General features: G+C 16.7%; 1 protein-coding gene across 2 annotated transcripts; it reads right to left on the bottom strand.

The window, feature by feature from the left end:
* Positions 1-383: 383 nt before the first annotated feature.
* Positions 384-12,626, bottom strand: LOC122714440 (ras-related protein Rab-8A-like). 2 transcript variants are annotated; one of them, XM_043935763.1, is made up of 5 exons: positions 12,190-12,626; positions 9,678-9,738; positions 8,146-8,491; positions 4,850-4,852; positions 384-1,985 (listed from the first exon to the last, which is right to left on the bottom strand). In XM_043935763.1, the coding sequence occupies exons 1-5, from the start codon at positions 12,311-12,313 to the stop codon at positions 1,887-1,889; spliced, it is 633 nt and encodes a 210-aa protein (XP_043791698.1). In that variant the 5' UTR covers positions 12,314-12,626; the 3' UTR covers positions 384-1,886. The 2 variants fall into 2 exon arrangements, with proteins under 2 accessions (XP_043791698.1, XP_043791699.1); XM_043935764.1 differs by lacking the exon at positions 4,850-4,852.
* Positions 12,627-13,552: the final 926 nt, after the last annotated feature.

Genomic DNA, 13,552 nt, shown 5'->3' with positions numbered 1-13,552 from the left:
TATTTATTTCACTGTTTGTGCAAATATACACGAAAAAATATCCACTAAAATAATAATCTTATATTTTTAGAATAATTCATATATATAGTGTAAATAATCTGTTTACAATATTATAATTATACAAATAAAAATTTATTTCATTATCTATATTTTTTACGTTGCTCATGTTTACAAGTATTCATATGAATTCGTGTCCATTGTAACCATAGTTTAAATCATCGTAATTATAAATAATATCAATAACATTATAAATGGAAATATTACATAACATTATTCGCAATTAATCAATAATATAAGTAAAGAATAAGTAATAATGAAAATAACAATTAAAAATTGTTTCAATATTAGAGGAAAGGCAGGTTATAATAATAAAAATAGACAAATAGGATTAATATAAAATGTATTATAATAATCTTATATTTTAAGTATAAGTGGAAACAGATCGAAATCTCTTTTTTTTGTTCATGAAAAAGCAAAAAAGGAGAACCCTCTGTTTCTTCAGAAAGAAAACTATTACAACAAGCGTTTCAAATAAAGTCCATATTCCATCTTTTTTATTACATTTTTTTATTTTTTTTTATCATTTTCCTTTTTATTATTTCAACAATAGAAAGAAAGAAAAGAATAAAAAGATATGAAAAGAAAATCAAAAGAGTCTTCTTTTCTTGAGTTTTAAATTTGCACTAATTATTAATTAATGAATTAATTAAATGAAGAATTTCTCTTCGTTCCGGTGAAAAAGCTAACTTGTGATGACGTGTATATATATATATAATATATATATATATATATATATATATATATATATATATTTATATATTTATTTATATATTTATATATAAAAAATGACCGCCATTGTTCACCTATTCGCACCTTCTTTCTTTTTGTATTTTTTTCTTTTTGCAAAGTCTTATTAACAAATAACTTCAAAATGCTTCGTAAAAAAGAAAAGATTTCTCATGTGAGAAGAGAAATTTTTTCTTTGCTTTTTTGTTCATTTTCTTTTTTGTTTTTATTTGTTTAAATAAAGCGAATACTAAACATGTATTAAAAAATCGATTGTACCCCTTGATTAAGTGAAACATGGAGGAGAAACTTCGTATGCATAGCATACAAACATAAAATACAAACGCATCTTATGTTTTCCATATCTATGCATTATAACAACGTATTTAATATAATCATACTTAAAATATAACCAAAACTCTTGAGAATAGAGATTTTTAAAATATAAGTTAATTAACATAAAAATAATTCAACGATTTATTATTGCTTTTATAGAGTTCTCAATTTTCAGTTTATCGCAGTTTATTCACAGCAAAACTTGCAACATATATAAATCGTATGTTAAACGAAAACAAAAGTGCACATTACTTAAAATACATAATTCTCGAAATCGATTTACTTTCTAGATTGCTCATTGATTGCGTCTAGGAGGTAAAATCAATCTCCTTCAATACTATATCGATTTTACATGGCGAAAGGTGTTCTAAGATAGCTCGATTAATTGTATCATAATTCCTCTTGGTATTTCGTCATAAAATGTGAGAAGTAGAAATGATGTGATTCATGGTATTGTTCGAGCATCGTTAAAAAATTATCAAAAATTATCACAATTCGCGATTCCTTTCCTTCAAGAAATTCTCTTGAATGTCTTTTTTTTTTTCTTGTTTCTTATAGAAAGAGCGAAGGAAAAGATAGTTTCTCCTCCAGGATAAAAGAGTTCGTATAAGTAATCAGTAAAAAAGAGAGACCGGCAGCGACGGAGGGAAACGAAGCTGGTCGTCAAGGAGTAAAATCACAGAAGTACTCGCGACGTACAGCAAGTAAAGGAGACCGAAGGTAAAAAGTAGAAGGTGACGGTCGAGGATATGCCGGTTGAAGGGTCAAAGTATAGTGCATCGTGCAAGCCAACTTGGTGGTTTCCTTTGTGGCTCGGATGCTTTCAACTGATGTCCTCCTCCCTTCGGCGGATTTGACGCCTCCTATTTTAAAATAATTTCATCATTAAATAATAATTTCGTATATTATATGAATCATTTAAAAAAAATGATTCAATGTTGTTATTTATTTATTTTTTATAGTTTTAATTAGTTAATTAATTAATTTTTTGTTTTGATTCATTATTATACATCAATACTTTAAAATGAATATTACATCATTATTTTTATAAATTTTTATTTATTAATTTGTTCATTAATTTTATGTAACATTGTATTTGTCGCGATTAACATACAGTTTTTCATAGTTTACGGAAATCAAAGTATCTCAATTTGTTAATATTATAAAAAAATCAAATAAAATGTTTTTTCTTCAACAAATAAAATTCTAAAATTTTAATATAAATATATATTTATAATAAATTATTATTATATTATTTAGCAAAATTTCAAAATTAAAATTTAACTGTAAATTCATTAGAAATGCATTTTCATAAAATTATTTTCATTCGTAGAAAAATGTCAATTATTTTTTTAAAAAATATTTAAAATAAAATTTAAAATAAAATTATTAAAAAAAATTCTATATATTATAATTTATAAGAGATTTAGTCAAGAGATTATAAATATAAAATCTTAAATCTTAGATTTTAGTTTAATTCAAATCCTCTCATATTTTTTTTGTTTTTATGAATTATTATTTTTTTAAATTATTTATTTTCTGAATAAACTCAAATTATCAAATATAGTAAATTTAATGTTTTAAAATTTTTACTACATATTATTTATAAAATCAACTTATTGATATCATGAACATTCTCATATTTTAATGATTTTTAAATATATTATAGACAACAAGATTTTGAATAACTTTTATTTTGTACATATAACTGATGTTCTATCTTAATTTAATTGATAAAAAATAGTTGCAAATATTAAATTACTTAAATATTAAATATTAAATATTAAATATTAAATATTAAATATTAAATATTAACTATATTAAATTTTTATATGAATCCATTGTGTATATTTAAAATATTTGTAAAATAAACATGGATGGATGAATATCAATGGATAAATATAATGGATAAGGAATGATTATATTCAAATTTTAATATAGCAATTATTTTTTATAAATATTTTTAAAAACCAATTAATATATATATATATATGTAAGCCAGTTTTACATNATATATATATATATATATATATATATATATATCAGGTATATATATATATATAATCGTTCAAAATTTTATTTTCTAAAAAAAAATTTTAAAAATCCATAAAGATATCAATAAATTCACTATATTAATAAATCTAATATTAATAAGCATTTCTTAAATTCTATTTAATTTTTCATTTAAAATATTTGGCTTCGAAATTTACAAAAATTATGAAAATCAAAAATCAAATATGATAAATAAAAAAATTGTAAAAATATGATAAATATGATAAATATGATATATGATATATGAAATATGATAAATAAAAAAATTAATTTCAAAAGTATAGATTTAATTAAATTTATTGTGAAAAAAATAAAATTTAGCATTTTTGCTTTCTCTGCTATTTAAATAAAATCTTTCATTTTTTAAATAATTGAAAATAAAAATGAATTAAAATTACAAATTTTTGCAATTTAATTGAAAAATGAATTCAACAAGAATTAATAACTTCTTATTTTTTAAAATGCACTTAAATAGATATTGATATAATTAATAACAAAAATTAGAATACTTTAATTTCTGTAAACTATTGTATTTGTAACTAAATTGTAAGAAATAATATTAATCATTGTACACCTTTACTATAACTTATTATTATACATAAATTAAAAATGATTTATATAAAATAATAAAAGAATTTTAAAGAATTTTAACAACATTGAATTATTGAAAAACAATACAAATAAAATAAAAAGTAATGCTTGTATGAATATTAATAATTTCAATTATTTTTATACATAAATTTGCATTATTAATATTCACCATAAATAGTTTTTAAATAACTTAGAAAAGATAAATAGTGTTTTTCTATTATATTATATTATATATCTTATATGATATTATTAAAATTTTGAATTATAATCTACGTAATATCACTTACGTAATATTTGTATATAAATTTTTTTATAAAAAAATAAATATAAAAATTGAGATATTATCAAATAATCAAAAATCAATAAGATAATTATGGATTAAAATCAAAATTTGATTGTATTTGTAAAAATGTTTATTTTTACAATTTAGTTTTTATGCATTAAAAATGGGTCATATCATAATATTTATATATATTTTATATTATAATAAAATTACTTCCGTTATTTCTCAATAAAATTTATTTTTAAAATTTTTATTTTGAGCTTTTTACAAACTAAATAAAAATAAATAAATAATAGACAAATAATTTAATAAAATATAAACAGTTAACATAAAATTAGTATTACATAAAAGTACAAAAAAATAGTAATATAAAAGCAATAATAAAAAATAATATTTATGTATTGATTATTGTATTAACATAAATTGCACATAAATTGCTAATATGCATATTATTGTACATTAAAAGCAAAATTATATAAAAAGTATATTTTAACATGCAAAATAATTATGCATTAAAAAGAACGCAAATGAATATGATAATGATTAATAATAATATTAATAGTTACACTGAATCAAAAAGTATATTTTTTTTTATAATATGAGACATTTTAAAATGTCTGAAAAAAAACATTTATTAATTAATATATAAATTATAAATTTATTAATTAAAAAATTAAAATAATTAATTGACAATAAACGAAAAATTATTTTTTAGTATTTTGATACAGTGTAATAAATGTTAATAATTAAATTACAAGTGAATATGCAAAATATGTAATATTTAGAGAGAGAAAGAGTTACCTTCTGCCGAGACAGACCCGCACCAAACACAGAGAAACAGACACAGGAAACAAAGAAATGGTGGTTAATTATTATAAAAATATGCTAGAACAAATCTACGAAAGCAACTACATTATATATAGATAAATGTCAATTTTAATTTCTGGAAAAACCATGAATCAAATTCCAAAATTACCACTGAAAAATATTAATTTTATGTAATATATATAATATATTTTAAGAGTGTTAATATTTGAGATACTTTTTGAAGGTTGATTTTAAAAGTCAATACAAAAATTGGTATATAAAAATATCAATTAAGATTTATTTATGAAATTATAAATAATTTAAATTTATATTAAATGAAACGAGTTTATATTACTATTATTATAGATTGAATAAGACGGCGTGTAATGAAGATAGAATTGTTTCGCTATATTTCTATCTTGCTTCATCTAAAGTAAATTTTAATTAATAAATAAGTCTCAATACTGATATTTTTATAAATTAATGTTTGTATTTTTAATATTTAATCTCTAAAATTGATCCTTAAATTGATCTTAAAATTAATCCTCTGAAAAATGTCTCACGAATATATCATCATTTTGTATACATTTTTACTGATTTCTTTATATTTAACCCCTTAACGCTCATGCCCACACATACATAATCATATAGTCAAAATATCAATTTTGCATAAATTTGTAACTATTACGAATATTGTTTACACAAGTCAATTTGAAGATAGCTTATATTCGCCGCTGATATTTATAAATTGCAATTATAAATTTTTCTAAGATATATACAGATATATATTATCTTTTTATTTTATCTTTATATTATCTTATTATTTTATTACTTTTCGTATATGAAATGAATAAACAATAATAAACAATAATAAAGAATTTTTAATCAATTTTTATTATTTATTCTTATTATTTATTTATTAGTATTCAATAATCAGCATGTAATGCACTTTTTTTCTAATATTTTTGATGATTTTGAAATTTTTATTTATTATTGTTTTTATTATTATATCGCTATTACATTTTTATCTTATTATATAAAATTTTATAACATTTTTTATAATAAAATTTAATTATAATTCCATTTCTAAGAAAGTAATCTACAATATTTATATTTCATTAACAATAGTCAAAAATATACAATATTTTTAATTGAATATATTGTAATTATGAATTTTCAATTTCAATTGAATGTAATTTTAAATAAACAGTCTAATAACAAGATCTCTGATATGAAATATATAAATATATTAAGAAACTATATAACTATATAGGAGATTATGTAAAAAAAAATTCATATACTTTTCGATGGCAAATAAATTTAAACGTTAAGAGGTTAAATTAATAAGAATTATCTATTCTTAAAAATAAATGTTTAATTTACTTTTAATCCAAATATTACATATTTAAAGATAATTTTAATATAATTATATTAAATATTATTTTTCCATACATTAAAAATTATTTCCTTTATTAATTTATTTCAATATGCAAATTAATTCGAAAATTCTCTAAATATTATTTTCCAGTATTCAATATGTATATATATATATATATATATATGTATTCATTTAGTTTATAGAAATTCAATTTTAATTAAATTAAATAATATATAATTAATATATAATTAAATTAATTAAATTAATTAAATAATATATAAATAATTATTGTATATATACAGAATTATATATATATCATATAATATAATTATATATATAATTATTATATATATATATATATATATATATAATAAAGTTATATACAATAAATAATAATAAATCAAAAATTTTTAAAAATATATCACAAAAAGTAACATAAAAAATAAAGTAAAATTATTTTTCTACATAATAGTGTTCTAAAAATTTGAAGATTATTTTTATTTCTTTTAATTGAATTTTTTTTTAATTTTCTAATACACTTATATACTAATATATTTTAAATATATATAAGTTCATTTTAATATAGTATTATAGAAAAAGTATTAATATGTAATAATATAATGTAAATAGTGATATAATAAATGAATCATTATAAAAAATTATATAATGAATAAATAATATTATAAAAAAAGATATTTAGAATTTTAAAAAATAAGAAAAGATAACAAATAATTACAAAAGAATTTATTACAATTCTTCCTTAAAATTAAAATTTATACACATATATTTTTTTAAATTTTTGTGATTAATCAGAATCAATTCTATTCTAATATTATAAGTTATTATATATTATATATTAATAAGTCTAATCAATGAAAAATATTTAAATTAGTATTCATTTATTTTTCAATTTTCTATTTAATATTATAAGATATCTATTATTACAATATTATCTATTATTCTAAGAAATCATTATTAACTTTATTTAAAAAAATAAAGATGACTTCAAAATCTTTCAAGCATCATCATATAGAAAAACATATCACCAATAATTATGTACTATGCAGTTCTTTTCATAAAAATTGTATCATTTCATTTTGTATAATATGCAATTGATATATAGGCTTATATTTAATATGATTTTATGAATTTTAAAATTATGATTTTATTTATTTTAGTTTATTAATCTTATTTTACTAATAAAATAATAAATTTATTAACATATCATTGGAAAAAAAGCTTCATACTTTTTATATTTCTAGAGATATTCTAAAAAAATTGTATTGATTGCAAAATCACAAAGAATTAGATTTATAATTTATATAACAATATTGTCTTACAATTAATATCATATTTCAAAAATTATTATATATATAAATTAAAAATAATTATATTTGTTTATATATTACTTTTTTTTTTAGAAAAATTATTTTTTCTAAATAATATTATACTTCTAAAATTAACTCTTTTCTTAAAATTAATTTTATTCAAAAGAGTGAAATATTATTAATTTGTTGAAAGATTAAAAATTTAAATAAAATATAATAATATAAATATAAATATAATAAATATAAATTATATAAATAAAACAAATTTTTATATTTAAATCACATAATATATTTTTATATTTAAATCACATTTTAATACTAATAAGAGAATAGATAAAATATATTATATATATGATTATTTATTATGATTTATAATACATATCAAATTAATAAAAAAAAATTATATTTTAATAAATGATATTTTTTATAAGCATTTCAATTAATCTGCTTTTTATTAAATTTTTTTTATTATTATTTTATATATATCCTTTTATAATATTATAGATTTATGAATTTTTTTTTCCATTACTCTAGTTATTGAAAAAACACTAGTTACAGAAATAATATTGAAAAAAGATATTTACCAGTTTTTTTTCCATTTTAGCTTTAATATCTCGTGCAAGAGTATAAAATGCCTCTTCAACATTAATGCTGGATTTAGCAGATGTTTCCATAAATTTGATTCCATATTCAACAGCAAGTTGCTCTCCTCGTTCTTTTGAAACTTGTCGCTTTTCTGTAAGTTCACACTTATTGCCCAATAACATTTTTTCAACATCTGCTGAGGCATTTTCTTCAATGTTTCTGATCCAATTCTTTATGTTCTCAAAACTTTTTTCATTGGTTACATCATAAACTAACATTATACCCATTGCACCACGATAATATGCTGTAGTTATAGTACGAAACCTTTCTTGTCCTGCTGTATCCCTTAAAAAAAATATAGGACAATTTTATTTATATAAATAATAATAAAATTATACATTATAGAAATATATAAAATATATATTATAGCAAAATATTTAAAAGATTGAAAGTAAAATATTATTATATATAATAAATTAACTTAATTATTTTATTTATCTTCATTAATAAAAAATGATAATTGAAAAAGTATTCATAGAAATGTTGTACATAATTTAAACAGTCTGATATTTTCATAAATTTTTATTTTTATTGTTTAAAATTATTTACTGTTTATAAAATTTAGATGAACATATCTGAATATATCTTTTTATTCTATTTAGAATTATTTTAATAAAAATAGAATAATTCATTTAAAAAAATGTTATTAATATGGAAATTTTAAGAAATATAATCTTATGAAGAAAAATTGTTTAATAAATCTTAATATTTTACATCACTAAATTTTTATTTAAGAAAAATATTATTATTTAAGATATTTAAGATTATTATTTAAATAATCTTTTTATATTAAATAATTTTTTATTATATATCTTTTTTTTTATCATAAAAATTATAAAAATATTTTAAATTTTGATTTTAAGTGATATATTTTTATATCAATATAATTTTATATCAATTCATTCATAAAACTTAATTCTTTTTAAAAAATAAAAATTGTCTAAAATTAACATTATTATTCTTTTATCAAAATTAATTATTTTTTATCACTCTTTTTAAATGAAATGACATATGAATCGTTTATTATTTAAAATATTGTCATCATATATTTAAATCTTAGAAGCTTTTTTTATGTAAGATATTTTTTATTATATATATAAAATTTCTTAACTACATATAAAATATATATATATTTCAAGAAAATTTTATTAATATATAAATAATAAATAATTAATTCTTTAAAAAATAATATCCCAAATTTATTCCAAAAATTTAAGTACCAATAATTATCTAATGTTTATAAACATTTATTATTCCAAAATATATATATATATTTTTATATATGTTAATCTATAATAATGAAACTGTTAATTATCAAATATGATCCAATTTGTATATTATATTATAGCATTATAATATACTAAATATAATATATACTATATTTTATAATAATTTAATATACACATTTATTATATTGATTTTTATTATTATTTAATATTTATAAAATTTAATTTAATTATTTAATACTTACCATATTTGTAGTTTTATTTTCTTGCCATCTAATTCTATGGTTCTTATTTTAAAATCAATTCCTGAAAGCATGAAACAAATATGAAATAGAAATTATTAATAAAAAAAATATATATTTGACAAGTAATTGACAATTAATATTGTAATTTTTTAATTTTTAAAAATTATGCATATAATATTTTAAATATTAATAAACATTAAAAAAATTAAAAGTTAAGCAAATATCTAATTGTAATAAATATAAAAACTATAGTATCTGTTTAATATTTATGTTTTTTAAAAATATTTTTTATTTAATCAAAATTGATTAATTAAAAATATTTTTCATTTAATCAAAATTGATATAAATCAAAATTACAAATATTAAAATTTATTATAAATTATATTTATAAATATTTATAATATATTATGTAATATATTTATAATATTTATAATAATATATTTATAATACATACATATACATTTATATTAAGATAAATTTATTATTTTATACAATTATTAAAATTTATTTTCAAAAAAAGAGAACAAATATACTAAGAATCATATTTAACAGAAAAATATTCTAATAATCTGTTTATAACTTTTTTAACAATATAACCATTCAATTTCATAATACATCCTTTATCTTATTTGTTGATTGGAATTATTTGAATTAATTTAATTATTAAAAATATATTAATTTTTATATATTAAATTATTAAAATTTTCATTTTAAATATATTTATATAACAACATAAAAAAATAACCGTAATAATTATTTGGGTTTTCATGTATTTAAATATTATAAAAATTAAAATATTTATAAATATAATATTAATAACAAATTATAATATTTATAATTTTTATAATATTTAACTATATATATATATAATTTTATTTACATAATTTTATAAAAATATAATAATATATATATATATAATTTTATTTACATAATTTTATAAAAATATAATAATAATTAACTTATTAAATAATTAAATAAATAACAAATTTACATTAATGATAAAATTATAATCAATAAAAAAAATTAAATTTTTTAATTTTTATCTTATATTATATATTTTTATAGTAAATAATATCTAAATGAATATAATAATATATAACATATAATATATAACATATAATATCAAATATTATGATATTTCTAATACATCTTATTTCTCATATATCAGTATCTTTTTCTATTTACTTGATACAATGACATTAGAGATTTAATTAGCAAATAAAAGATATATAAATAAATATTTAATTATATTTAATATATTTATAAAAAAATATATATTATTATTAAAATTTTTATATATTATTTATGACATAATTATAAAATAGTTTTTCATATATTTATTTCATATTTAAATTATAATATTATAAATATTTTATAAAAATATATATTTATTTTTTAATTATAATATAAATTATAAAAAAAATTATGAAAATATATTAAAAATATTTTTTATTTATTTATTTAAAAATTTATAAAGTTTATCATTTGAAAAATCAAAGGATAAATAAAAAAATATTAATATTTAAGCAAAATATTTATTATTAAATATTTAGCAATTGAACTTTTAATAATAATAAGTTAGTGATAAATGAATAGACAAATAAATAAGAATAATGATAAATGATTAAAATATTGTTATTATGTAAATAATTAATAATATTTAAATAATAATATTTAATTTTAACATTTGCATGTGACATTATATGCTTACAAACAAAGAATTAATTATATTAAATGAATAGGAATATGAATAAATAAATTATTATATTGAAAACTATAATATATATGAATATAAATATATGAAAATATAGATAAATGAATATATAGATAAAAATTTATAAAGTTGCACGGATATTTCATAAAATATATAAATAGAGTATTTATATAGAAATATAAATATATTACAAAAATATATATATATATAAAATTGTTAAAGATAGATAATCATGTAAATAAATAAAATTGATTATTAATATAAATTAATTATAAATATTTTTCTAAAAATAAAATTTATTGAATAAGAAAAGGCAATCTATATTACAAATTAAGATATATAAATTATAAACACAAACTAATATGCAAATTACATTATTGAAACATTATAACTATTACTGCAATAGTATTAAATTTATTCAACAAATGATTATTGCACAAGCAATGAACATCTGACTTCTTTTAAAAAAATCTATTCTCAAAAAAATCAAATAATCAAACTTTTAAAATAAAAATTAAGATAAAAATATTTCAAAAATATTCTCTTAATAATTATTCTCTTTCAATTGTATATATAAAATATAATTATATATATAAAATGTATAAAATATAACTTTATACAAATTTTATGAATAATTTATGTACACATATATACACATATAAACATAAAGTAACATTTTAATGAAAAATATTTAATCGTTAAATTCAAGTTTGAAATCTTCATATCAATAAGTGAATAAAAGCACAAAAAAAAGGCAAATCAGTGAAAAAAGAAAAGAAAAAGGATATAATAACTTACCAATGGTCGAGATGAAGGTCGTGTTGAAAGCATCCTCAGAGAACCTGAAGAGGACGCACGTCTTGCCGACCCCTGAATCACCAATCAGCAACAACTTGAACAAATAATCATACGTCTTCGCCATACTCTTTGTTTTCAGTCACTCTTTATTTCACGTAATTTCGTTCGCACTTCTTTTATTCCTTCTTTTATTCTTTTAGCTCTCTATACAATCTTTTCAAGAGATCGTGATCCTTGGAATTCCAATGACGCACCCTTTAAACTTAAAAGAGCACTCTTAGTTCAATATTTTTCTATTACTGTAATAATATTGGATTCACAGAATGCCTAAAGATGAAATTATCATAAGAATCTGTTCGAATAAGACGAAACTCGTGTGATAAAGCACGTAAAAACATCTGTCAGAAAAAGCAATGACAGCCATTGGTAAGTACAACTTTTTCTCTGCTGTTGTGGCCAGCCTTCTGACTGCACTATGCTACTACAGGTGATGCGCGCATGTATATACGCATACGCAACACGTGTGTCGAGAACAAGCTGAATCTTTACGTAAGCAAATATATTATGGCGTATTCATATAGAATCAATAATTTTCCAATAATAAATCAAATTTTGACGAGTAATTGTATTCATTAATCAAATATATAAAAATTTAAAATAATATTTATTTTGAGATTTAAATTTATAATTTATAAAATAAAAAATATATTAAAATTTTACAACATCAATTTTTTTATTTTTCTTTGTATTTATTTTTTTTTAATTTAAATTAATTTACATAATCTAAATATATTAAAAAACATCATATTTTATTTATTTTGTTAAAAAATTATTCATTTTGTTAAAAATGCATGAAATTAGAATATATTTATTTAATTAAATTTTTAATAACATATTTTAATAAAATAAACAAACTTTAACAATAATAAAATGTAAAATCTAAATAGAATGATACATAATATAAATAAAAAGATAAAAAGAATATAACAAAATATAATAATATTTTCAAATTTAAAATAAAAAAAAACTTAACTTAAAAAAAACCTAACTTAAAAAAAAAAAAATTCAAACTTTAAATAAGATAACATTATTAAATAAATAGATTTGAAAAATATTTTAAATATAATTTTAAATATAATGTTTTAAATATGTTTTAAATTTAAATTTTGAGAAAATATAAATGTTTTGATACATGAGATATCCTAGAAATTGATTGATAAAAATTATATCGAAATTAATGATATTTAATGATTTCATCTTGTTTATTTGTGAAAATTTTTATTTCATTTTTATTATACAATATATATTATTAAAAACAAATTCTTAATTTGTTAAAAACACTGACCAATTACAGAACGTGTAG

Source organism: Apis laboriosa, unplaced genomic scaffold (genome assembly GCF_014066325.1).
Source record: "Apis laboriosa isolate Shangri-la unplaced genomic scaffold, ASM1406632v1 scaffold30_cov140, whole genome shotgun sequence".
NCBI lineage: Eukaryota > Metazoa > Arthropoda > Insecta > Hymenoptera > Apidae > Apis > Apis laboriosa.
Note: the sequence above shows the minus strand (reverse complement) of the source record. Positions and strands in the feature narration are given on the sequence as shown.